The following is a 27,741-nucleotide window of genomic DNA, read 5'->3' on the forward strand; positions in this document are numbered from 1 at the left end:
ATGTTCCCATGGGATGATATAAAGGTTTAAGCAGGAAGTTATTTATGTGGGATGAGAGTTGGGTGTGGGCAGATGTCTTCATTACACCCTTGGCCATTTGTAATGGAGACGTGGCCTAGTTTCCCATGCATGGCAGGTATAAATAAATATCAACTGTTGGGGTTTTCCAAAGCCTTCAGACGACAACTTTCACTCCAGAATTTTGATAATATCTGGTTGTTGCAACTGAGCTTTCTTCCAAGTTGTCGATTGCCTAATCTCAGAGCCAACGTAGCTAGCATTTTTTCCTCTCTCTCTCTAGGTCAATTGCTCAACCTATAGTGTAGGAAAATACCCAAATGAAATTAACTGAACCTGTTACAGAACCTAAATTACCTGTGGCCACACCTTCCTGAGCAATGCAATTGCATGTGTAAGGTAGGATCCAGTAGCAGCCACACTCGTGACTATTGGAGCAGTTTACATGCTGCAGCAACGGCAACAGCATTCTGCACTGAACATTCAAGTTGCCATTCAGCTCAGAACATGGAGAGACTCTTGGCCCAGGAACAGAAAATGCCAGGGCCAGCCATACCCCAGCAGACTTCCTAATTTGGAGTGAAATGGCAATTTGCTTCCGGTCCTTTATCTTTTCTTTGATGCCACTTTTTGTGTCAGGTATGTGGTTATTTATGTTTGATCCCGGTTCAGAATGATGGGGCATGGAGCTGGGGGGAAATTGCCTAGAACTAACTGTAACTTCCAGATCGCCTAGATTTTCTTTATACTGTATCTTAAAATGAGACTCTTCTGCAAGTAACATTAATTGGTGAAATCTGTTAAGATATGTCCTAGGGAGAAAGGGACTTTTCCTTCCTTCCTTCTTTTTATTCTTAGAAAATGCTGTTTGCTGTTTGTTTTATTGGGGTGGAAGTGTTGTTTTAGTTAGCATGAGTTTGCCTTTTTCTGTTTTCCTTTTCTTTTACCTGCATATTTTGTTTTTTTTGTATTCATGTGGTGAGGAATGGGATGTAGATGGAGGGGAGGTGGGTTCTATTTTTGTTTGTGTGCTTATTTTTTGCGTATAGTCATTACAGCGAGGGGGTGTGTGTTGGGAGGATGGTTTGTTGGGGTGAGGAGTTGTTGGGGCGGATGGGGTGTTGGGGTGGGTGGAGTTGGAGAGAATGGAGGAGCATCACCTGGGTTGGTTATCGTCTTCCAAAGCACCTACTCTATTCCGAACTTAAAAATGGAAAGCGTAATGCTGGTGGTCAACAAAATAGGTTTAAAGACTCTCTCAGGGCAAATTTTAAAATGTAGTATGAACACCGACAACTGGGAAACACTAGCCTGTGAGCCCTCCAATTGGAGAACAGCCTTTACCAAAGCTGTCATGGGCTTCGAAGACGCTCAAACTCAGGACAAAAGGGAGAAGTGTGCTAAGAGGAAGGCACACTGGGTGAACCCTCACCGTGATCAACTCCCACACGGAAACCTATGTCCCCACTGTGGAAGGACATGTGGATCCAGAATTGGCCTCCACAGTCATTTACAGACTCACTGTTAAAACCGTGTTCATGGAAGACAATCTTACTACGAGTGATCGATAAAGAAGAAGGAGGTGTTGATGTGGGAAGGATCTCTGTGGATAGCAAGGGGGGGAGGGAAGAGGGAGCTTCAGCAGTCTATTGGTTTGAGGTGCTTTCTGGGTGCTTAATTCGGCAGTAGATGTTGTTGCAGAGTTGTCAATCTGTGATTTGTGGGCTTAGCTGAGGTTGGTTCGTAGTCCTGTGTTCTGTGTTCAGTGGAGCTGTTCTGTGAGTGGTACTTTACTGTCTTGGTTTGCATTGTCATGTCGTTTCTGTTATTCTTTCTCTTGTTGACTGTCGTTCACTCATTAGCTGTATTTTCTTCTTGGTTGTTGTTCGGTGGGTCAGATGGCTGCCATTCTGGTGGAAGGTTAAGTCTGAGGTTCTCCAGAAGTTGCAGGGCTTCAGGTATGCCGGTGGCCGTGTGCTGTGTTGTGTCAGTTGTTACAATGAGACAAAAGTCGGTACTTGATTCCTGCTTGTTGAAGATGTTGGATACAGGGTCATAGGTTTTTTCTTCGGTTTAGGGTCTCTTGCGATAAATCCTGAAAGGCCAGGATGCGGTTTTCTCAATATTGGAAGTTGGTTGAGTTTCTGAGATTGTTCCATATTTCTTCTTTATTTTTGTAGCAGGTGAAGCACACGATGATGTCTCGTGGAGGGGCGTTTGGCTTTCGGCATGGGTCTTAAGAGCTCTGTGTGCCCTTTTCAGATCATCTACCCGTATTTTTTGCACCATAACACTCACTTTTTTCCTCCTAGAAAGTAAGGGGGAATGTCTATGCGTGTTATGGAGTGAATGCCTGCAGGTGGCGGGGGGGATCTGCTGCAGTCGTGAGCAGAGGATCCATGGTTCCCCTTCCTTCCCTCCTCCATGGTTACAAAGCATGGATCCACATGGATCCTCACGATTTTTGCATTGGGCTACTCCAAACTCACTGTCAGATCACATGTCTGTGGCCACAGCATGAACCACAAAAATCATATATCCACTATTTCGTTTAGAATATTTTTTTTCTTGTTTTCCTCCTCTAAAAACTATGTGCGTGTTATGGTCTGGTGCGTGTTATAGAGCAAAAAATACGGTACTTCAAGTTTTAGATTTGGAATTGTGGTTATCAGCCAGCATACAATGAGATCAGCCTGGTTTTTGTCTTCCGTTTTATCAGGGAAATTTCAGAAGCCAATATTGCAGTGTCTACTGTGATTTTCAAGATCTGCTAGTTTAATTCTCGCTTCCATGCTTTCTCTTTCTTGGCAGCTATCCGTATCAGCTGATTTATTTTTCAGACATGTGTTTTCCTCTCGGAGTTGCTCTATTTGTTTTAGTTGGATCTGTTTTCCTTTTCTAGAGTGGAGATGATGCCAGTGAAGGTCTCCACTTTGGAGGTCAGGTCGCTGATTTTTGTCTTCAGGGGAGTCACTGTGTTCTTCAATAGTTCTGCTAGTCTCAGTTAATAATAATAATAATAGTAATTTTTATCTATACCCCGCCCTCCCCAGCCAAGGTCGGGCTCAGAGCGGCTTACAAGCAATAATAAAAACAAGTTGAATGATTACAACTTAAAAAACAAAATTAAAATACAACATTAAAATATTAAAATGTAGCCTCATCGCAGAAGGAGAAGGAAAAGAAAAAAGAAAGAGAGGGAGGGAATCAAATTGGCTCCAAGCCAAAGGCCAGGCCGAACAACTCTGTCTTACAGGCCCTGCGGAAAGAAATCGGATCCTGCAGGGCCCTGGTCTCATGAGGCAGAGCGTTCCACCAGACTGGAGCCAGAGTTGAAAAGGCCCTGGCTCTGGTTGAAGCCAATCTAACTTCCTTAGGGCCCGGGACCACTAGGGTGTTGCTATTTATGGACCTTGAGGCTCTCCGTGGGGCATACCGGGAGAGGCGGTCCTGTAGGTACGAGGGTCCTAGGCCGTGAAGGGCTTTAAAGGTCAAAAGCATCAGCACCGGGAGCCCTGTACACCGAGTTCCATTTACCTCCGGTCCCTTTTGGTTGTTGGGCAGTTGTCATCATGGGGGGACGTTGCGACCGTTTAGGCATTCGCCATCTCCTTGGCTGAAGAGAGGGACTTTTCTTTTCTTTTCACTTTTTGTTTTATTTCATTTTATATACAATCTTTACAACAGAAGACTTTACAACCCAAATAAACCAAAATACAAGCAAAAACATGACTCACATGTTTTAATTTGTAACATATTCTTCTCAGATTTCCTTATTTTACTGTTCTTTAATATTAGTCTCCTTCTTTTGACTCCTTGTTCTTGACCTCTTAAATCACATATACCGGTACAGTGGTGCCTCGCAAGACGAAATTAATCCGTTCCGCGAGTCTCTTCGTCTTGCGGTTTTTTCGTCTTGCGAAGCACGGCTATTAGCGGCTTAGCAGATTAGCGCTATTAGCGGCTATTAGCGGCTTAGCGGCTATTAGCGGCTTAGAAAAAGGGGGGGGGAAACTCGCAAGAACTCATACCAAGCCCATAGGGAAATTCGTCTTGCGAAGCACCTCAAAAGACGGAAAACTCTTTCGTCTAGCGAGTTTTTCGTCTTGCGAGGCATTCGTCTTGCGGGGCACCACTGTATATCTTTAACAATTTTCCAAATACTGCCCTATACCTCCCTCCCCCCATGCTCGTAACTTCCCTTCACCCATGTGCGATCTTCTCTATATAATATTGATTCTCGTTGTGTTGACAGAGGTATTGTGTTTGTTGTTCCATATATGTTATGCTGTTGGGACACGGGTGGCACTGTGATCTAAACCACTAACCCTAGGGCTTGCCAATCAGAAGGTCGGCGGTTCTAATTTTTGTGTGCTGCTCTGGTTTCGCCAGAAGCGGCTTGGTCATGCTGGCCACATGACCCGGAAAAACTGTCTGCGGACAAACGTCGGCTCCCTTGGCCTATAGAGTGAGATGAGCACCACAACCCCAGAGTCGTTCACAAGTGGACTTAACTGTTAGGGGTCCTTTACCTTTACCTTTTTATATGTTATGCTATCGTCTTATATCCCTGTGCACTTTAACTATTGCATATTAAATTTGAGCTCCAAAACCAAATCTTTTCATATATTCCTTTATGGGACTTTTCTCTGGTGTTGCTCCAAACAGTGGTGTGTGATGAAATTGTCTGTAGGGGAACAGTTAGGGCCAGAGGGGCCAGCTTGTGAGGGTAATTGTGGGGAGGACGCTGTGTATGTGAGCATTGTGCCTTCTTCCATAAGCCAGGCAGATGTTTCTCAGGCTTTGGGAAGGTAGCAGAAGGGATCTTGGACCTGTTGGAGCATCATGCCTCCCTCCCTAAGCCAGGCAGAAACTTTCCGGGCTTTGGGAAGGAGGTGCCAGGGGAACATTAGGGGACTAGCCTAGTCCACTGACCGCACACCACTGACTCCAATTTTGGAAAACACTCTGCAGGGCGGTTTTACTTTTTGGCACTGGGTGTTAAAATTAGCCAGGCCTTTTAAATTGGTTTGATGACCCTCCCCACTTCTCTTACATCCCGAGAACTTTGATTTCTGTCTTAGCCTATGCAAATAAATACATGTACACAAATGTTAAGACAGCAAGAACACGTAGTCTATCCATTCATTTTCTTTGTTAATTAATACAGTACAGTGTAGGATGCTTATGTTTTTCCTTATTTTTTAAAGCCAAAGGCGTTTGCTCTCAAAGAATTCTCCTTCATGTTAGCAGACACAGACCTAAAGGGACGGGTGGATAAAATCTTAAGCCAACTGAGAATCTTTCAGTTTGCTTATAGGGTCCGTCTCTCACACCAGTTTCAAAGTAGTAAGTGAATAGAACTGGGATTGTATCAGTAGGGGATATATCACACAGACCCTGCCTTTCTGGGAGCTTGCTAAAGTTAGATGTTCATAAAGTGTCATGACTCTGTGGTTACCCCATGCCAATCTTTCAAGTGTTCCAGGAGTTGTGGTTTTGTAAGTGGCACATCGTTTTCATAACAGTCTTGCAGGCGATGGAGCCCTGCTTTGGAAAGAATAGTAGATACTGCTAAGTTATCTTGAAATTGTGGTATATAAGGAAGCAGGATTTAGGGTGAGGAATCTCATTTCTTATACCATCTGCTCCATACCTCTATAGTACAACCTGTTAAAGAGTTATGTTCTTTATTGGAAAATAGAAAAATATATATACCTGGTATAAAATTATAAGTGCACAAAGTAAAATAAGACATGAAAAGAATAACAATTGTTAAGACACCTGTGTAAAAAAGGAAAAGTGGGGGAAACTTACAAATTTGCAAGGTTATTCTTGTACTTAACCTAATATCAACTCTCAGAACACTTAACAAACTAGTCCCCAGGGTTCTTTGGTGGAAGCCGTGATTGTTTAAAGTGGTATGGTTACAAACTTTGTTGATAAAGTTGAAAACAATTATCAAGCATAGAGTGTTGTCTTCCAGGACAAATACATGCACAGATGTTAAGTATTGTGTGCAGTCATCCACATTGCATCAAAACGTAAAATCTTTTACATTACAGATTAAGCTCACATCCACAGGGTATACTTCAGTCTAGAGATTTAAGATAATTTCTCCATGGTGACAGAGATGGAAGGGAGATTACTATTATTAATAAATTATATAATTAACTATATTTTCCAGGATTCTTCAGGGGAAGCCAGGGCAGTTAAAAGTGGTATAATACTGCTTTAAATGATGGGGACCTTAAATGTGCAAAAAAACTACAACCCTGGTCTATTATGTATTTCTTTTATATATATGTGTGTGTGGTGCCTTTCTGCTTAGGTACCAAAGGCAGTTCACAATTGTAAAACACTAAAACAAAAAACAAAAAATCCTATAAAATGGAGAGTGGCCAAAGTCTCTCAGGTCAACTGAAAGCTGATGGTAGGTTCTTCCTCCCCTGGGCTTCATCACTTCTGCCTTCCCTCAGGTCACACAGGTCTTAAGTAGCCCCGGAGAATAGTACTGGTGCCAGGTAGTTACTTCAGACCATTGATGGTCCTTACAAGGAGCTGACGGCATGTGCTTGGCCTGAGCTTCCTCAGAGCTATATCTCCTTGAGTACTAAAAAAAAAGAAAAAGTGGTATCTTCACAAACAGGAAGACAAGTTTGAGGGGAAATATGTGACCCATGCACATGACACGAGGAACCAAGTTAAAATGAATTTTACAGAAAGGCCCTCAGGCTACTCAATCCTCAAACAAGTGACGCACAAGATTTGGTGACTCCTTCTTTCCGGCCTACACCTTGCGAAACAAAATTCCCCCACATATTCTTTTAGTCTGGTTTTAGCTAGGGCTTTTTTTTCAGCCGGAACTGAGTTCCAGCACCTCTCAGGTGGGCGCCATTGCCATTCTAAGAGAATGAGGGAGGTGTTCATGGTGTCTTCTCACACCTCTTTTTTTATTTTAAGAAAAATAGCATTGGTTTTAGCCATTAGCCATAACCAGTGCTTTTTCTGTGACCAATACTCACTGGTACCGAGTCGCCTATTGCTTTTGCTGCCCATGTCAGCTATGTTGTGTTGACGCCTGTAATGCTTTTATCAAGATATGAGCCCTGGCGCCTCATTATTGTTATTTAACCAGAAAGGCACTTGCCATAACAATATACAGCTGCACTCTCCCAGAGTTAGGAAGCTTCAGCTTTCGATTAGCCACATTTATCCATGTCGTCCAGACACGCAAATTATGGTTAGGTGCAAAGGACTCTTCCTTCTCCTTAATTAAACCTTTGATCCACCCACTGCTGTTTACACCGAGGGGCAAATGCTCTCCTGGAGATGGCAGGAATTAAACTTTCACATGTGAAGCATGTGCACAGTCTTCCTTATGAACATTATAAAACAAGCCAGCTTCAGTAGCTATGGTTTCAAGTCGACTTGTTTGAAGGTAATCATAGCCAGGGATTTTTCAGCCAGAACTCACTAGAACTCATTTCTGGCACTTCTTTTTCTAGAAAAATATCGCTGATCGTAGTTAATGTTAACCGTAGTCTAGACATCATTTTCAGCCATCGTAGTAGTAGCGTTTTTCTTTCATAGTTCAATCTGAAAGAAAAAAGGCCTCCCAGAGCAGTTTGCATCTTTCAGTGATGAGGCAGTCCCTGCCCTCAGGCTCATAATCTAAGATACATAGCACACAAGGAAAGGTGGGGAGGAGGGGAATAGCAAGTACAGAAAACGAGTTCAGGCACTAGTTCGTAGTAACAGATGTCTTGTTGCAACCAGCTGGAATGGAGAGATTTGAAGAGGAGGAGCCAAACATTGCTGACTGGTTGAAGGGTAGGCTCTGCTGTTCCATCTCTTCCTCTCATGTAGCCTGATGGAATGAGTGCCATTGGCAGATGACAGCTGAGGAAAGGGTCTGATAAAGATGGTCTCTTAGCAGAGCTGATGGAGGTGCCCTGCAGCCCTAATCGGGGGGAAACTAAGCAAAAGCCCTTTTATGTACAGGAACTGATCTTTGAAACACAAGTGTGATTTCTACATAGGCAGCTGCCCAAATTTTCAGAGTGTGTCAAATAGCTAGAGCACTGGTGGTCCATGGACCCCGTTCACAAAACAAAAACGTCAATAGGAATATCAAGAGTTTCAAAAGTAGGGATTCTGCAGTATTTAGCTAATTGGGAACCACTGATCTAGAGCATCTTTGACAGATGTTCATTTGACATATATATATATATATATATATATATATATATTTGACATATATATATATATAAATAATCTCCAAGGTAGTGGATTCCACACCTTTCTCAGACAAAGCTGGACATGAGCATGTCAGTCTGTATCCTGTTGACAGAGCAACCCAGCGGTAACAGTAACCTCTGCTCCTCCATAATAACTCACAGAGCCAATTGTAACTTCTGGTTTTCTCTCTTTTTTGCATGTTGCTGGGTGATTCCTACGCAAAGGTGTGTTACTGCCAGCTCCTCGGAACATCACAATCCTGTCCACTAATATGAAGCACTTTCTAGTATGGAGCCCGGTGACGGTGCCTGGAGCAGCTGTAAAATATTCCGTCGAGTTTCAAGGGTAACTTTTCTTCACACTGAGTCTAAACATGGAGTAACTATCACTGCGGACCTTTCTTTCTTTTTTAGGCTAGTATGTAAAGGACAAGACAGAAGAGTCTTAAATTATGCATGGTGTGAGGAAATGGATAATTAGAACACGGGGTTGGGATCATCCAATTAAGCTGAAGGGAACTTATTCACACCGTTCAGTATTAAACTATGGTTTCCAAAATATATAGTTGATGTTTTAAAAGGGGGTAACAATAACAATAACAATAACAATAACAATAACAATAACAATAACAATAATAATTTTTATTTATTTATACCCCGCCCTTCCCGGTTCAAAAACCGGGCTCAGGGCGGCTAACAACAAATTTAAAACACTTTAAAACACTTAATTATAAAAGCAGCATAAAATACGGTATAAAAACATGAATAACAATAAAAATCAAAAATCAATCAGATAATCCCCATTAGGCAAATCCTGTTGCTAGTCATGATGGCAGAATGCCTCTGGATATCAGATGCTGGAGGACAACAGTGGGATAGCCCTATTGCCCTCATGCCCTGGTTGTGGGCTTCCTGTAGGCATAAGGTTAGCTACTGTTAGGAGCAAGAACCTAGACTGGATAGGCCTTTGGTCTGACCCAGCCTGGATCTTATGACCCAAGCCAATGCAAGCTGTTGACTATCAGAGAGGGCCTATCCTGCTCCTTTGGCTGAGCTCTTGCAAAATTCCCTCACAGACTGGAACATGTAGTAGGGCCTACCCAACCCACATATTCAGCCGAATAATGTGGTAAATATTCTGAGGTGGTCAAGTTGACTCTATTGCTGTGTACACACGACCAACTTGAAACACAGCCACGTCATTCTTTTTCTCAATAAGGATCTAAATTGGTTTCTTTTGGGGTGGGGGAATGCATCAAAATGCATTATTTCATAAGAAACAACAGGATAGATTTGGAATGTGGCTGTTGTGGTGTGTACTCTGGTTCCTAAGTGGGAATGTACTGAATGCAGAGTAAATGGGGTTGTGCACACAGCCTATGGTTCCAGACTATAAAGGAGGTGCCTTTGAATGTTCCCAAGCGTTAAAAACAAAGCAAAATTCCTGCAAGTGAGAAAAAAGTAGAACATTGCGGAGAGAGGTTCTAGCCCAGCTTGCTCCCTCTTCCAGGTTTCTGCTTGCAAAGTATCCTTCAAAAATGTTATTACCCACTTCCAGTTTGGAGCAATACAACCCTTTCTATCCCCACATCACCCTAATGTGACATTCTGATGCATGTCTTTGGGCCCAAGCCATAGTTATTAAGTGGCGTTGCAGTAAACTAGCCCATGTGAGAAGGTTGGAAAGAATTGTATCTGCTACCAGACATGTCTGCCCTTGTGGGACTATTCACGTTGCAACACATGTGTGTGAGGGTTCCTAACAAATATTCTTTAAAACGTGCACAGAATATTTGCTTTGGGGTGGGGCGGGTCACCCTCAAGTGTACAGTGCGTAATTTGTACTCTGCTTTGATCTCAGTCTTCTATAACTCAACTGAATAACACACTTTGCATACAGAAGCCCCCAGGTTTAATCCCTGTCATTTCCAGGTTTCTTCCTGGAGAGCTGCCACCAATAAGCATCAACATTATTGAGTGAAGTAGGTCAGTGGCCCAATCTACCGCTTCAGTTGGCGGAATTGGCAATACTACACATAATACCTGTTCTTCATTTGTAAGAACTCAATTGTTTAGTGTGGCAGCGCCTACAGAACTCTCTGCCTATTGATATATCAAGCAGGTGCCTTCACTGTACTATTTTCGGCACCCGCTAAAAACATTCATGTTTAGACAAGCCTACCCAGATGCTTAGAAGGTTGAGGTAATTTTAATATCTGTTTCAGTATGTTAACTTCTGCATGTTTTAAAGCAGAGTCGTAATCTTTTCTCGATTTCACTGTTTCATCTTTTGTAAACCACTTTGAGGAGGTTTTCTTTACAATCAAGCGGTGTACAGATTTTATGTAATAAATGAGTAAGAACCACTGCCTGTCAGCAAAGCGTGTTGGCATTCTTTCCCCTAATTTTTCTCTTCTTCTTCCCCTCAGAGAATATGAGAGAGACTATGCCAACGACAGCTGGATTCCCATTGAGAGTGTACGGGCATTAGTGTTACTCAGTGTGACATCACAGAAGACATTTCTGCCACTGTGCCGTACGATCTACGTGTCAGGGCAGGTGTGGGGACCAAGGCTTCGCACTGGGCCACTCTCAGCAGCTTCTTCAATCGTGTCACAAGTAAGTGCATTCACGTGCTCCTCTGTGATGCACATCTCACGCTGGATCCTTAGAATAATGGTAGGTGCTAATGATCCCATTGGGGACCTTGTTCCTACTGAGGTCAGTCCTGGGTGTCAGCAAACTGGCACTATGAGCAGCTTAGCCAGGACCCGAGCAGCTTCTCCTGGAAAAGAGGAGATTGGATAGCCATCTTCAAATATCTCAAGGACTGTCACATGGAAGAGGGAACAAGCTTGTTTTCTCCTGCTCTGGAGGGTAGGACTCAAACCAATGGCTTCAAGTTACAAAAAGGAGATTCCGACTAAACATCAGGAAAAGCTTTCTGACAATAAGAGCTGTTCAACAGTGGAATGGTTTCCCTCAGGAGGTGGTGGACTCTCCTTCCTTGGAGGTTTTCAAGCAGAGGTTGGATGGCCATCTATCTTGGATGCTTAGCTGAGATTCCTGCATTGCAGGGGGTAGACTAGATGAGGCTTAGGGTCCCTTCCACTATACAATTCTTTGATTCCATAAAACCTGCCTGGATCCCACTGAAGCAGACTCATGCCCTGACCTCTCCTCCTTAAAAGCTGAGGAAGGCAGCTTTGAGTTGCAGTTTTGAATTTCTCACAATGCACTGGAGCACTCGATGTACATATAGCATCACTCCAGGGCACTTTGTGAAATCTGAATGGCAGCTCAAGTCTGCCTGCCACTCTCGGCAGGTAAGCTCTTGACTGAGTTGGGAAACCAACAGCATTTTGCTGTGGGACACTCCTCCCCACAAACTTGGTCCTGATTAAGATGATAAAACTGTGTATGTCAAACAATTGGACTCACAGCTGTCCATGGAGGCACAGGTCAAATCTGTGTCGAGGGCAGCTGTTTACCAGCTCCATCTGGTACATAGGCTGAGACCCTATCTGCCTGTGGACTGTCTCGCCAGAGTGGTGCATGCTCTGGTTATCTCCCGCTTGGACTACTGCAATGCACTCTACGTGGGGCTACCTTTGAAGGTGACTCGGAAACTACAACTAATCCAGAATGCGGCAGCTAGACTGGTGACTGGGGGCGGCCGCCGAGACCATATAACACCGGTCTTGAAAGACCTACATTGGCTCCCAGTACGTTTCTGAGCACAATTCAAAGTGTTGGTGCTGACCTTTAAAGCCCTAAACGGCCTCGGTCCAGTATACCTGAAGGAGCGTCTCCACCCCCATCATTCTGCCCGAACGCTGAGGTCCAGCGCCGAGGACCTTCTGGCGGTTCCCTCATTGCGAGAAGCAAAGCTACAGGGAACCAGGCAGAGGGCCTTCTCGGTAGTGGCACCCGCCCTGTGGAACGCCCTTCCAGCAGATGTCAAAGCGATAAACAACTACCTGACATTCAGAAGACATCTTAAGGCAGCCCTGTTCAGGGAAGTTTTTAACGTGTTATATTTTACTGTATTTTTGGTCTTTGTGGAAGCCGCCCAGAGTGGCTGGGGAAACCCAGCCTGATGCGCGGGGTACAAATAATAAATTATTATTATTATTATTATTATTATTATTATTATCTAGAAGTATGGATTCCAGCTCAGAAAATGCGACTTCCAGTCAAAGTTGTTTCCAAAATTTGACAGTTGATGCAGCATTTTTCAGCTCTTACTTTTAGTTTTTTGCCCTAGCTGGAAAAGAAGCCAGGGCTCCCTTTTCTTTATCAATTGATGTGTAGGAGTGAAATTCAAGAGTACAAGCTGGTCAGATGCTTCTGATTCCATCTGCCTGAATTACCATTCTCTATGCAATTCATAAAGGCACGCTGTATTTTGGATGGTATAGTCTCCCTTCGAATCTAGACAGAACTGGTTTGTCCTTCCTTCTTCTGTAGCTATTGCTGGTACTATTACTGTAGATGACGCCTGCAGGCAAAACTGATAACTCAGCAGACCAAGAAACATTTCAAGTCTATGCAAGATTGCTAAATGCCTGGCCCTGATGGTGGAATCCAGTTTCCACTCCCAACTTAGCCCTGAGGGGTTTCTACTAGAAAAACAAGAAGGAATCGGAGAAAACAGGTGACAGATTCAAGATGGTACCTAAAGATTTGTGCATCAGCATGAGAGCACCTCACAAACTCAGTACATCAGCACTGAACATAAAGCTGTAAGCTTCTGCTCAAGTGGATCACTTTGGGCAACACTATACATTCCATAGACTGGGACCACAAATGAGATAACCACACTGAATGCAAATTTTGCACAGAATGCACTGTAAGGACTAAAGCAGATGAAATGTTTGAGATTCATGAATGGATCTTCTCTTCTCTCTCTCTCTTTTAATCAGATCAACTGAAGTAGGGTAAGATTGAGTAGGACCACAGCATTGGGGTGGGGAGGGGAGATACTTAATGAGTATATGCCAAATACTCATCTGATCTCCTTTTAAGTTCAGAACATTTTGGAAATTCCAAATTAAGCTGGCAGCCTCCAATATGGTGTTCATGGGGACCTGCCGAGGTCCCTCTCTGCCCTCCATTATTTATATTGCAGGGTGTTGTTATTTAAACCAAGGTGATGCTGTGCCTGGCTACAAAGCATATGGTAAGCATCCAGAAATGCCATCTTAACTCCTTTTCCTCATAAAGCCCCTGTCCCATCCCATCTCCCCTGGCAGCTTTGCCTGCTTTTTTCTGTTCGTTTGGGGTGTGTATATTTGTCTTTTTTTCTTTTCTTTGGTATGGGAACTTTTGGAAGTTGCATTTTCCCCCTTATTGTCTGATTTTTGTTTTGGGATGTGTATTGGTATTGGGACTGAGGGGCTTTTTGAGGGGTGGGGTTCCTGAGCATTGACAGTTTTTGTTCTATGAAATGGGTATTTTATGATGCTCACAACAGTTTCTTAGATTTCCAAATGTTCCCCCAGGCTCAGAAAAGGTTGGGGACCCCTGCTTTAGGCTGTTCCACAGCATATTGATCCTTGTTTCTCCTGAGCTGGGATGCGAGATTCATGTATGGTCCCATGATGGATATGATTCTGTCGTTTTCACAGCCTCCCTCATTCCACCTATGTTGACTGTCACAGCTGATGGATATCATTTGCTAGTGGAACTTGAGCGTCTAGGACCTGCCTTTGAATTCTGGATATATTACTGGAAGAAGGGCCAAGGGCACAAGGTACGTTTTGGTCTTATATCTGGCCTGAGAATGCAGGAACAAAAGAGAAGAAAGTTCTCTTGCATTACATGGCCAAGATCAAATGCATTGATGAGGAACCTGTGGCCTTCCATATGTTATTGGACTTCCACCAGCCCTGGCCAGCATAGGCCATGATCAGAGATGTTGTAGACCATCTATGTCTGGAGGACCACAGGTTCCACATCCCTGGTCTAGAAGTTAGGTTAGGCTATCCTGAAGCTTGGCCAAAAACTCTAAACGTTATTACGATGGAGGAGCACAGAAAATGATCCACAAGGAGACTTCACTTTAGTCCTTCCTAATTCCATTTTTCTTCTTGCTATATACTGTTGCCTGATGGTGTATGCAACCTCTTTGATTCCTACTTGCTGTGATGCAAACATCCTAAGTGGGAACAGACTGTTTAAAAGATGGCCTTCTCCCAGTGAGTCTGCCTGGCTACAACAATAAACCGGAGGATCTGTTTTATATTTAATCACCATAGGAGGTCAGAATGGCTGTGGCGCAGGGTATGACCTTTTCAGTTGTGGAACCCAAGGTGCAGAAAGCTCAGGGATCTGCATGTCTTAAAAGACTCTTTATCAATAAGTTTAAAGATCAGCTTGCAAAAAGTGCAAGGGCCTGCACTGAGAGGCTTTCTCAGTTGCTCCTTCGCAGTGAAACAGAAATTAATGCAAGGACTTTGAAGTTGGCTCAGTAGTAGATGGGCAGCCAGTACAGAGGTTTTAACAATGGTATCACATGTTGCCAGCCATGTGCCCCCATCAGCTATCTGGCCAGTGCATTCTGCCCCAGCTGGAGCTTCTGTACCAGGGCCAAGGGCAATGATCTCAATTAAAATCACCTTAACCACAGAGCCTAGGACTTGCCGACCAGAAGGTCGGCGGTTCGAATCCCTGCAACGGAGTGAGGTCCCATTGCTCGGTCCCTGCTCCTGCCAACCTAGCAGTTCAAAAGCACATCAAAGTGCAAGTAGATGAAAAGGTACCGCTCCAGCGGGAAGGTAAACGGCATTTCCGTGCGCTGCTCTGGTTCGCCAGAAGCGGCTTAGTCATGCTGGCCACATGACCTGGAAGCTGTACGCCAGCTCCCTCGGCCAATAAAGCGAGATGAGCGCCTCAACCCCAGAGTCGGTCACAACTGGACCTAATGGTCAGGGGCCCTTTTCCTTTACCTTTATGCCCTGCTGCAGTTAGCTTTAGAAAAAAAGTTCAATTTGGATTAAACCTTCCCTTCCCTACACTCTGCTATCCCGGTGAAAATTGCTTCTTCCACTAACCTACTATTACATTTTTTTTAAGACATTGTTGCTATCTATGCAATTGCAGTAATGTCTAGTTTGGCAGCTGCTCAGCTTACCTACAAAGAAATCAGAAAACAATTTACTTGGTAGCTTTCAGGACCTTTGGTCTTTCCCTATACAATGGAACCTGGGTTAATCTCTTATTTCAGTTATCTTGTACTATAACAATTTAACTTCCTACAACTCCCTAATTGCCCAGAATTTCTTACAACTGCCTAGAAATAAAAGGGGTGGGGAGTGGGGAGATCTAACTTGAATTTGCTTGCAGACATTCCTATTTATATTTCCTTGAGACGGTTTTTTAATGAGTGCCTCTGAAAGTATCTGAAAGCAAAATGCGAAAATAACCAGAAATTCAAAAAGCCAAATTTGCATTATGAAATCTTGCAGAATTTTCAAATTTGTGAACAGTTTTTGTTTTGGCTCTAGTATTTGTGCACCTTGTCTTAGGCGTTTGGCTGCATTACAGAAATGGGCTGTGGTGGTTCTTCTTGTTTAGCAATGGAGTTCATTAATATTTGGGTGTCAGAGTGGGTGACCAAACAGGATCTCATGCCAAAGCAAAGAACAGACCAGTTAATCAAATATAGGGGTGGGGAACCTGTGGCCCTCCAGGTGTTGTTGGACTCCAACTCACCTCAGCCCAAATCAGGACAATCAATGAACAGGGATGATAGAAGTTGTAATGCAATAAAGTCTGGAGTAGGGATGGAGGAGAAATTCCATTCAGTATGCATTTAAAGCAGAATCTATCAAATTTGTGCATTCCAAAACAACATGTGAACAGAAACATAGATATCTTTCAAAATTTGCTCTTATCAGAATTTTCTGATGTTCTCCAAATGATTTTTACAAAAATGCATATATTAGGTAAAAGTGTGCATAAAAACAAAGACACCAGTGAAAATGACATACAAAAATACATTATATTAGGGGGAACGTGTTTGTACATTAGTTTGTGCTACATATAAAATTAAGTTCAATAGGATAAATTTGTGCTTAAATGCTGAATTTTCATGAAGATTGTTTAAAATATAAAATGTGCATTTCAGACTGGCAAAATGAGAACCCAAGAGAACCAAAATTCACAGAACTTTCCGTCTCTAGTCTGGACAGCTATATCAGGCATCCCCAAGCTTTGGCCCTCCAGATGTTTTGGACTACAATTCCCATCATCCCTGACCACTGGTCCTGTTAGCTAGGGATCATGGGAGTTGTAGGCCAAAACATCTGGAGGGCCGCAGGTTGGGGACGCCTGAGTTATATGTTCCCATTACCTGATCAAATGCAACTGATTTCACCCTAGGTGTATCGCAAAGTGGTGAAAGACAGCAGCACTACCTTACATATGGACACCATGGAAGCTGGTACTGAATACTGTGTTAAAGCCCAGACCTATGTTGAAGCCATAAACCGGAGCAGCAATTTCAGCCAGGTGCAGTGTGTGAGGGCCGAAGGTAAGAACAACAAAGATACTCTCCTTTCCAGGCATGGTTCTCCACTGCTGGGGGGCCAGGGCAGATAAATCTAATAAAAACTTGAACATTTGTGACACCTTTGTTGGACTTACAGGGTGGGCGATTTCAAAAGTCTATATAAGGGCTTGCGTACCATTGTTCAGGGTTCTCCTCCCTCCTGCATGTGGTGAGTGGGGACCCTGTTGCGACAGTTCCTTGAATAAAGATCAGGCTTACTAGCAGCTTTGCTTCTCAATATACTCTGGTTGGCCTCTGTTATTTTCTCCTACCGATAGAGAACCCACTTAAGGACTCTATATGGGCTCCGGAATATCCCATAATGGAAAGGGAGCACTGCTTCCCTTTACTTCACTGTTTCACATTACTCTTCTTCAGAACAGTGCAAAGCCATGTAAACACAATGTGCAGCAGTGGCAATTATATCAATTCCCAGATGCTTTTCACCTCAGAGCCCCTCATTGTGGTTTTCTGCCTTCTTAGCAACTACAGACTCTTTTTTTGTCTCCAGCAGGCAAAGCCATATTGGTCACCTTCGCCCCACTCTTCTTGGTTATCTCTGTTGTGACTCTTTTGGCCCTTCTTTGGGTTGCCTGGAAAACATGTCAGATCTGCCAGTATTCCTGCTGCCCGAACGAGAGCCTGCCGGACACTTTGGTAAGATAAGAAATGGTTTGGAGTACTGTATTGAGGTTGTGCCTTAACACTTCCAGAAAAGGTAGATGTGCCCTGCTTTTAAAAGCCATGGGTTGAAGCTTGGCGCTTATACTGTGCCTGTTACCCGGGCAGGTTATTAGAATGCATAAGAGCAGCAATCAGTCTGGCTGCAGACACATGACCATACCTTTTAAAATCACATTCCCCCCCCCCCCAATGAATTCTGGGCATTGTTGTTACAGGTTGCTGAGAATTGTAATTCTGTGAGGGATAACCCACATGACCCAGAATTCTTTGTAGGGGGGGAATGTTCTTTGAATGTGCACATAACCTTGAAATGACAAAAGTCAGATCATTGAGGTGCTTGGATGTGTAAATGAAGGGATAATGCTGTACGGGTTACAGGTAGCCCAATGTGTTTAAAGCTATGTAACTATATTTGCCTTTGTGCTTGTTGAACCCAACACTGGAGCAACTTAGTGAGCTATCAGGTAGAACCCTACCTGTGCTCTTCTCCCCTCGTAGCACCACCATGAAGAGGGCTAGATACTTAACTTTTAAAATTAAAAAGCAGGGTGGAATATCACTTAAAGCTGGGGTGGGCAACACTGTGGCCCTTGAGAAAACTGTCCAGCTTCCACTATCCCTGACCCTGACCATTGGCCATGCTGGCTGGGGCTGATGGAAGCCCATAAACAACTGGAGGAAGCCAGGTTCCTCATTTCTGCCTAAGGGAATCAGACTTACACAGGCCCCCTAATGCTACAGCCCTGAGCACTGCTTTGAACACTGAGCTTTGCAATACTAACCCAGTACCTCCATCCCTCTGCAGTGGTGAAGTAAATGCTCTTCCATCTTTTCCCCATTACTGTATGTTTTTTCCCCTCCCCCCCCCTCTTTTCCAGAAGGTAACAGAATCACCTGCTAGGCTACTAAATTACGGGGGAGAGGAGACGGAGAAATGTGATGAGTCTGTGCAAGTGCTACCCCCTGAAGAGCTTCTTCGCTTGTGGATTCATGAAACTCTTTAATATCACACCAAGGACACAATCTGCAAGATGAGACTGCAGTGCTGCTCTCCTTTTTGCCTCTCCGAGTAAGGCACACACACACACACAGTGCACACACACAGGTAGCTTTCCTCTCCTAACAACACAAAGACAGAAAATTGAGCGTTTGCTTTCTTCAAAGGGAAAGGCATCATGTGGCCAGCAAGACGGGTTCCTGCGCTGAGGGTTTCACAGAGGGGGCTGGAGCCGACCCATTCATCCTTGTCTGACAGAGAACAGCAGCCAAGCTTCATGGATAGCCACAGAGGCTGTGATCCTAGCTGCTTGTCATCATCTGCTTAGCTGAGAGTTAAAAGACCTTGGGCTGATTACAATGTGCTGGGTTTGCTTTTTAACATAAAGGTGCAGTGCTAGGAGATGCAATTCAAATCCATGTTGATTTTGCAGATCAGGAGCAAGGAACAGCAGATTCGAATTCAGTGACGGACTGTAGCTTAGCGGTAGCAGCTAGAGCACATGTTTTGAGTCAGAAGGTTCTAAGTGCAATATCTGGCACCTCTGTTTAAAAGGATCAGTTAGAAGATGGTGTGAAAAATCCTGAATGCCAGAGGAGACAATACTGGAAAAGACTGACCTGGTACAGTGGTACCTCAGGTTACATACGCTTCAGGTTACAGATTCCGCTAACCCAGAAATAGTGCTTCAGGTTAAGAACTTTGCTTCAGGATGAGAACAGAAATTGTGCTCTGGTGGCTCGGTGGCAGCGGGAGGCCCCATTAGCTAAAGTGGTGCTTAGGGTTAAGAACAGTTTCAGGTTAAGTACGGACCTCCGGAATGAATTAAGTACTTAACCTGAGGTACCACTGTACAAGGAAACTTCCTATGTTCCTCCTAGTCAAAGTTCTCACCCAAATAAATATTTATCACATATATTTTTCAATTATAGCCCTAAGCTACGGTTAACCTTAACTCTGGGATTTTTGTAATAAGACCGTTTCTTAAACTACAGTCTCAAGTTAGCTTATTTCCAGGGCTATCTTAAGCATATGCGGCGCTGGGGTGCAAAGATCTGCCCGCCACCCCCCTGGTTGCCCAGAGTTGCCTCAGTGCCTCACTGGCTAGCTTGCTTGCTCCCGAACTCACGGCTCAGAGCCGCCATCAGCAGAAGAGCCCTCCGTGGCACTCCGACCGACGGGTGGGCTTTCCCCCGGACTCCAACTCTTGGGCCCCAGACTCTTGGCCTGGCGCCCCTGAGAGCCTGGTGCCTATGGTTAAGACAGCCCTGCTTATTTCAGCACTGTTTAACCACAGATTGTCAGGTTTGGGCAACATGTGATCAGAGGCAGAGCTAGCTGCTCCGGCACCCGTGGCGAGCGCCACCTGCAGCAATGTCACCCCCGCTCAGGGATGACACCCAGGCAAGCCGCACCTACCACACACCCCTTCCTCCGCTAGTGCATGTGATTTAATTTTTAAAAAATATAAGCAAAAGCTTCCAAATTCCTCCTCATGTCTGCACTGGAAGAGAGGTGCACAAACCTGAGGTTTGTTGAGGCTCCTTCTTGTTACACTAAACTATGGCTTAGTATTACGTTTGAACTAGCTCAATGAGAGAAGGTCCTCACTTAATGTAGGCATTTCAGAATTTTACACAGAATTCAACAACACATGTGTTGTCTGCCTTGCATTCAGGAACTACTGTGCTTTTCCAGTTTAGTTCTAACTTACTGAAAGTTGTTTACTTCAAGTGCCTAATCTGATTGGGTTAAACTTGGCCACATCTTACTTAAATGGATTAAATCACTTGTTGTGGAACTAGTTTGCTGCTTGAAAAACATTCAATTTCTGGGCCAGGTTTTAAAGTAAGACATATAACAAGTTTTGCATTATTTTGGTGGATTTTTTTTTAACTATACAAGGCATTGGAAGGCTTGGAAAATATTTTTAAATACTGAAACATGCATAATTGTTTTTATGTAGTTACATATGATTACTATTTAAGTTCAAAAAGTTACCTTACAAAGGTTATGGTATCCTGAGTACTGCAACTCTGTGTAAAAGCCTATGCATTCCCAATGTTAGCCATAAAATATAGAGATATCTGGAAAGCAAAACAATGTTTTGCATGTATATTTTATAGTCCTCAGATGTGCTATGCCAGTAATAAGGCGTGCAGGAAGATATCATGTAACACAGCAATGCTGATGCATAGGATTGGGGTGGGGACAGGGAAAAGAACACAGAGCACCTAATTATCTTGGCATGGAATTTTAATCCAGTCCCAACTCAGCCGTACAGCAAAATCTGACATAACCAGACTGTGAAGTGATGATGTTACAAAACTAGATTAGGATTGCCACATTTTCCCCTGGCAAAACCTATGTCCCTTTTAAGAGCTGAACAAAAATGTAGAAATCTAACCAAGTACTTTACTACTTACCTATGCAAGGAAAAACTGCAGTGGATGAATTTCGCATAACCTTTGTCCAGAAAAAAGACAGAAATTTATCAGTTTCAGGGAGAGGATAAGGGAAACAGTGGTTGTGGCTCCTTACTTTCAATTCCTTGCAGTTGTAGTTTCTGTAGTTAAGAAAAGAGAGGAGTAAAGTATCCTGAGCAGAACCACTGTGAGCCTTCCTCTCTTGTTTGATAGCTGGTTTTTGAAGGAATATAACTTACTGGCAACTGGGACGTGGGTGGTGCTGTGGTGTAAACCACTGAGCCTTGGGCTTGCTGATCAGAAGGTCAGCGGTTTGAATCCCCATGACGGGATGAACTCCTGTTGTTCGGTCCCAGCTCCTGCCAACTGAGCAGTTCGAAAGCATGTCAAAGTGCAAGTAGATAAATAGGTACCACTCCGGCAGGAAGGTAAACAGCGTTTCCGTGCGCTGCACTGGTTTTGCTAGAAGCGACTTAGTTATGCTAGCCACATGACCCGGAGAAAGTGGCTTAGTCATGTTGACCACATGACCTGGAAAAACTGCCTGCAGACAAACGTCAGCTCCCTCGACCAGTAAAGCAAGATGAGAGCCACAACCCTAGAGTCATTTGCGACTGAACTTAGAATCATAGAGTTGGAAGAGACCACAAGGGCCATCGAGTCCAACCCCCTGCCAAGCAGGAAACACCATCAGAGCACTCCTGACATATGGTTGTAAGCCTCTGCTTAAAGACCTCCAAAGAAGGAGACTCCACCACACTCCTTGGCAGCAAATTCCACTGTCGAACAGCTCTTACTGTCAGGAAGTTCTTCCTAATGTTTAGGTGGAATCTTCTTTCTTGTCGTTTGGATCCATTGCTCCGTGTCCGCTTCTCTGGAGCAGCAGAAAACAACCTTTCTCCCTCCTCTATGTGACATCCTTTTATATATTTGAACATGGCTATCATATCACCCCTTAACCTCCTCATTCTCCAGGCTAAACATGCCCAGCTCCCTTAGCCGTTCCTCAAAGGCATCGTTTCTAGGCCTTTGACCATTTTGGTTGCCCCCCTCTGGACACGTTCCAGTTTGTCAGTGTCCTTCTTGAACTGTGGTGCCCAGAACTGGACACAGTACTCCAGGTGAGGTCTGACCAGAGCAGAATACAGTGGCACTATTACTTCCCTTGATCTAGATGCTATACTCCTATTGATGCAGCCCAGAATTGCATTGGCTTTTTTAGCTGCCGCGTGACACTGTTGGCTCATGTCAAGTTTGTGGTCAACCAAGACTCCTAGATCCTTTTCACATGTACTGCTCTCAAGCCAGGTGTCACCCATCTTGTATTTGTGCCTCTCATTTTTTTTTGCCCAAGTGCAATACTTTACATTTCTCCCTGTTAAAATTCATCTTGTTTGTTTTGGCCCAGTTCTCTAATCTGTCAAGGTCGTTTTGAAGTGTGATCCTGTCCTCTGGGGTGTTAGCCACCCCTCCCAGTTTGGTGTCATCTGCAAATTTGATCAGGATGCCCTTGAGTCCATCATCCAAGTCGTTGATAAAGATGTTGAATAAGACTGGGCCCAAGACAGAACCCCGTGGCACCCCACTAGTCACTCTTCTCCAGGATGAAGAGGAACCATTGATGAGCACCCTTTGGGTTCGGTCAGTCAGCCAGTTACAAATCCACTGAGTGGTAGCATAGTCAAGACCGCATTTTACCATCTTTTTTACAAGAATATCATGGGGCACCTTGTCAAATGCCTTGCTGAAATCAAGGTAGGCTACATCCACTGTGTTCCCTTCATCTACCAGGCTTGTAATTCTGTCAAAAAACGAGATCAGGTTAGTCTGACATGACTTATTTTTCAGAAATCCATGCTTACTATTGGTGATCACAGCATTCCTTTCTAGGTGCTCACAGACTGTTTGCTTAATGATCTGCTCCAGAATCTTCCCTGGTATTGATGTCAGACTGACTGGGCGGTAATTATTTGGGTCCTCTCTTTTCCCCTTTTTGAAAATAGGGACAACATTTGCCCTCCTCCAGTCTGCCGGGACTTCGCCTGTTCTCCAGGAATTCTCAAAGATGACTACCAGTGGTTCTGAGATCACATCTGCCAGTTCTTTTAATACTCTTGGATGCAGTACATCTGGCCCTGGAGACTTGAATACATCTAAACGAGCCAAGTATTCTTGTACTATCTCCTTAGTTATTCTGGGCTGTGTTTCCTCTGCTGAATCATTTGCTCCAAATTCTTCAGGTCGGGCATTGTTTTCTTTATTGGAGAAGACTGAGGCAAAGAAGGCATTGAGGAGTTCAGCCCTTTCTGTGTCCCCTGTTTGCATTTCACCATCTTCTCCTCTGAGTGACCCCACTGTTTCTTTGTTCTTCCTTTTGCTACGAACATACCCATAAAAGCCTTTTTTTGTTGCTTTTAACCTCTCTAGCAAGCCTGAGTTCATTCTGTGCTTTAGCTTTTCTGACTTTGCATCTACACGTGCTGGCTATTTGTTTGAATTCCTCTTTGGTGGTTTCCCCCCTTTTCCATTTTTTGTACACATCCTTTTTTAATCTTAACTCAGTTAAAAGTTCTTTAGATAGCCACCCTGGCTTCTTTAGGCACCTTCCATGTTTCCGTCTCATTGGTATTGCTTGAAGTTGTGCTTTTACTATCTCCCTCTCAACAAACTCCCAGCCATCATGAACTCCCTTTCCTTTTAGTATTGCTGTCCATGGGATCTCACCCAGCACTTCCCTAAGTTTTATGAAGTCGGCTTTCTTAAAGTCAAGAAATTGAGTCCTAGTATGCTTGGCTGCTCCTTTCCGCTGTATAGTAAACTTCAGAAGAGCATGGTCACTTGCACCTAATGATCCTTCCACTTCTACCCCACTAACCAGGTCATCAACATTGGTTAGGACCAGATCTAAAATGGCTGTTCCTCTTGTTGCTTCTCCCACTTTCTGGACAATGAAGTTGTCTGCAAGGCCAGTGAGGAATCTGTTTGACCTTATGCTCTTGGCTGAGTTTGACATCCAGCAAATATCTGGGTAATTGAAGTCCCCCATTACTACTATCTCCCTTCCTTTTGCATGCTTGGCCATCTGTTCCAGGAAGGCATCATCTATGTCCTCCGTTTGGCTTGGGGATCTATAGTAAACTCCCACAATGAGGTCACTGTTATTCTTCTCTCCCTTAATTTTGACCCAAATGCTCTCACTTTGGCTTTGAGGTTCTAAATCTTGGGTCTCTTCACAGGTATACACATCCCTGACATATAACGCCACTCCTCCTCCTTTCTTGTCTGGTCTGTTTCTCTGAAATAGATTGTATCCCTCCATTATTACATTCCAATCATGGGACTTATCTCACCAGGTTTCAGTGATGCCTATTATGTCATATTTAGTTTGCTGTACCAAGAGCTCAAGCTCATCTTGTTTATTTCCCATGCTTTGCGCATTAGTGTACAGACATTGAAGTCCATTAATCATTCCCCCGTGTCTCTTATTTAAGGATTTTTTCCTCCCACCACTAGGTCTGCGTGCTGTTTGCTCCATTTGGTCTATGACATTTGGATGATCATCTTCATCAATTGATAGACTCCTACCTTCAGGAGCACTGTCTCCCTCCCCCACATTAGTCAGTTTAAAGCCCTCCTGACGAGGTTTCTGAGATTTTTGGCAAAAACATTCCTCCCAACCGTTGTGAGGTGCAGCCCATCGCTTGCCAGAAGTCCATCTTCAAGAAACTGCAGTCCGTGATCTAAGAATCCAAACCGTTCCTGTTTACACCATTTGCGAAGCCAGCTGTTCACTTCCACTATTTTTCCCTCTCTCTCTGGGCCACATCGTTCAACTGGGAGGACAGATGAGATGACAATTTGTGCATTTAATTGCTTCAATTTCCTGCCCAGAGCCTCGTAGTCTCTTTTGATCTTCTGGAGGCTATTGCTTGCAGTCATTGGTTCCCACATGAACCAAGAGGAAGGGGTATTTGTCAGTGGGTTTTATGATTCCTTGCAGTCGTTCAGTTACATCTTGGATCTTAGCCCCGGGGAAACAGCACACTTCCCGAGACATCTTGTCAGGCCCACAGATCACTGCTTCTGTTCCCCTCAGTAGGGAATCCCCTATCACCACTACACGCCTCCTCTTAGGTCTGGTCGGGGTTCTTCCGTGAGCTGTCCATTCCAAGGTTGCCTGCACATTCCCTGAGGACTGACTTTGCTGCTCGTCTTCATATACCTGATTGACTGTAATGAGAGAGAGATCCTCAAATGGAGTCTGCTCTTCGTCTTCCATGCTAGGGAGAGGACCTCAAAGCGATTGTGTATTTCTAAACAATCAGAGCGAACCCTGGGCCTCCTACTTCTTTGAGTCACATTTCTCCATATATCTGGCTCCTGTGTTGGTGAACTAGCCTCCTTCTCAGGGGAGTCCCCTGTCTCCTCCTTGGTGGAGACGGTGTGCTCTGTTGCTTCCAAGAAGAGCTCCAGCTCTCTAATTCTTTGGAGCGTAGCTACACGTTCCTCCAGTTGCTGGACTTTGTCTTCTAAGAGGGCAATCAACATGCAATTGCTGCAGGTAAAGCTGCCTGCAACCTTTGGCAAGATGGCAAACATTGCGCAAGAACCTCAGGCGACTGCAGCTGTTCCCTCACCCTCCATCTTGAGAACGTGTCGTTGGGGGTGGCTACAGCGATCCTCCATCATAAAAAGCGTGAAGACAGGACAAATAACTCCCCCCCAAAAAACCTAGGTCTCCCCCAACAAACGTTTGAGACTAGCTCCCCTAAATCTAAAAGATGGATCAAACTGTGCGCGCCACTAGGCGCGAGCTGCCGCTGCCCTGCAAGCTCTGATAAGCTCCTCCCACAGCTAATCACCTACCTCAACAGAAACCCTGCCCCCTCTGACCTTTGCACAGGGAGAGCAGCTAATCAGCCACAAGAAACACACAAACAAGAAAACCCTTTTTGCTCCTTCTTCAGCTGCTGCCCTGCAAGCTCGTATTTCCCTGCAAGCTTAACTGTCAGGGGTCCTTTACCTTTACCTTACTGGCAAAAGAAGTACTTATTAAATTTTGTAATGATTTTTTGGAACCTGGACCTAATAAAAAACATAAGCACAGCATATATAGATTAATTGCTTGTCACTGGCTAATCGTAACATGGAACATCTGTATGTAAATCTTATCTGTTTGCGTGACTGAAACATACATCTGACCTATATCACAAACACAGAAAGCATATAAAATTCAATGTGGCATTATAATGGTGTGGTCAAAGTTATTATATATATTAGAAGAGACGATATGTTTAACTTCATAGTGCTGAGAAATGTGTAGATTTTTTTTTAATAGAAGCCCTGGCAGCAGTCTTCATCCTCTCCAACTTATTTGAAGTCCTCAGTTTTGTTATTTCCAAGTGTTCTCTTTAACAGCAACAGTTGTGAAAAAGGCAGATTCCATGCCAGGGATCATTAAGAAAGGAGTTGCCGTTATATGGGGCAACCACAGTTGGAATACTGTGTACAGTTCTGGTTGCCTCACCTCAGAAAGGATATTGTAGAGTTGGAAAACTTTTAAGGGGGTGGAGCAACTCCCCTATGAAGAATTTGGGACTTCTTAGCTTAGAGAAAATGTAAGGATTGGAGTTTACTGCATTATGATTGAAGTTTATTAAAATCATGCATGGCATAGGGAAAGTGGACCCAGAGGTTTTTCGTATCTCATGACACCACAACCCATGAACATTCAATGAAGCTGAATGTTGGGAGGATTCAGATGAAAGTACCTCTTGCAGATTTCCTACGAACGTCTGGTTAGCCGCTGTGAGAACAGGATGCTGGACTAGATTACCATTAGTGTGGCTCAGCAGTGTCTAATGCTTTAATATTTCCCCATCTGCTGTGGCAAATTCTGCTCCTAATTAGGCCCCCACCCCATACCCTCCAACATTTCTCCAGTGAAAATAGGGACATCCTATTCCATCACAATAATTTTACTATTTATACCCTGCCCATCTGACTGGGTTGCGCCAGCTACTCTGAGCGGCTTCCAACATAATAAAACATTAAAGAACTTCCCTATACAGGGCTGCCTTCAAATATCTCAGGTATTGGATAACTCCATACCTTCCAACATTTATCTAATGAAAATAGCGACATCGTGGCGAAGGGGCTTGAATAACTCAGAGAACCTATGAGCTATGCCATGCAGGGCCACCCAAGATGGACAGGTCATAGCTGAGAGTTTAGACTAAATGTGATCCACCTGGAGAAGGAACTGGCAATCCACTCCAGTATTCTGCTAAGAAAACTCCATGGACATTAGAAAGGAGAGGCTTTGAGAAGACAGTGAGTGTTTCCAAGGGGGTGACCTTGGGCTAGTCACACTTCTCTGAAGTCTCTCAGCCCCACTCATCTCACAGAGTGTTTGTTGTGGGGGAGGAAGGGAAAGGAGAATGTTAACCGCTTTAAGACTCCTTCGGGTAGTGATAAAGCGGGATATCAAATCCAAACTCTTCCAAGGCATGCTCTAGTTCATGGGGTCATGGAGTGCCGAAGACGATTAAACAACAACAAAGGGAAAGTGGGACATTCCAGGATCAAATTAGAAACTCGGATGACTACTGTAAATTCGGGGCCCTGGAAAATAGGGACACTTGGGAGGGTCTGCCATCCATTGTTAAAATGGCGAAGAAAAAGGGGAGTTCACACTTCTGCTTGTTTGCTCAGGAGAGCAGGAGTAGATCACTGAATCTCTCACTCTGAATCAATTAAAAACCCTAATTAATGTTCAGCGGCTATAATCAAACTACTCATTACTATGTGCAATAACTCGTT

At 44.0% G+C, this 27,741-nt stretch overlaps 1 protein-coding gene and 1 long non-coding RNA gene across 3 annotated transcripts; one reads left to right on the top strand and one right to left on the bottom strand.

Moving 5' to 3' along the window:
* Positions 1 to 404: 404 nt before the first annotated feature.
* Positions 405 to 19,166, top strand: IL20RB (interleukin 20 receptor subunit beta). Its single transcript, XM_079986292.1, is given in 8 exon segments — positions 405 to 657; positions 8,484 to 8,604; positions 10,688 to 10,728; positions 10,731 to 10,877; positions 13,889 to 14,013; positions 16,644 to 16,794; positions 17,324 to 17,469; positions 18,375 to 19,166. Coding segments are annotated over 8 exon segments (912 nt in total). The 5' UTR covers positions 405 to 602; the 3' UTR covers positions 18,501 to 19,166.
* Positions 19,130 to 27,219, bottom strand: LOC307221759. Of its 2 annotated transcripts, XR_013841480.1 has the most exons (3): positions 24,499 to 24,513; positions 19,357 to 22,620; positions 19,130 to 19,223 (listed from the first exon to the last, which is right to left on the bottom strand). It is a non-coding gene; the product is annotated as an uncharacterized lncRNA (long non-coding RNA). The 2 variants fall into 2 exon arrangements; XR_013841481.1 differs by lacking the exon at positions 19,130 to 19,223 and having other exon boundaries at positions 19,957 to 22,620; positions 24,499 to 27,219.
* Positions 27,220 to 27,741: the final 522 nt, after the last annotated feature.

The sequence above is a fragment of the Podarcis cretensis genome, assembly GCF_951804945.1.
Source record: "Podarcis cretensis genome assembly, chromosome: 8".
Taxonomy (NCBI): Eukaryota; Metazoa; Chordata; class Lepidosauria; order Squamata; family Lacertidae; genus Podarcis; species Podarcis cretensis.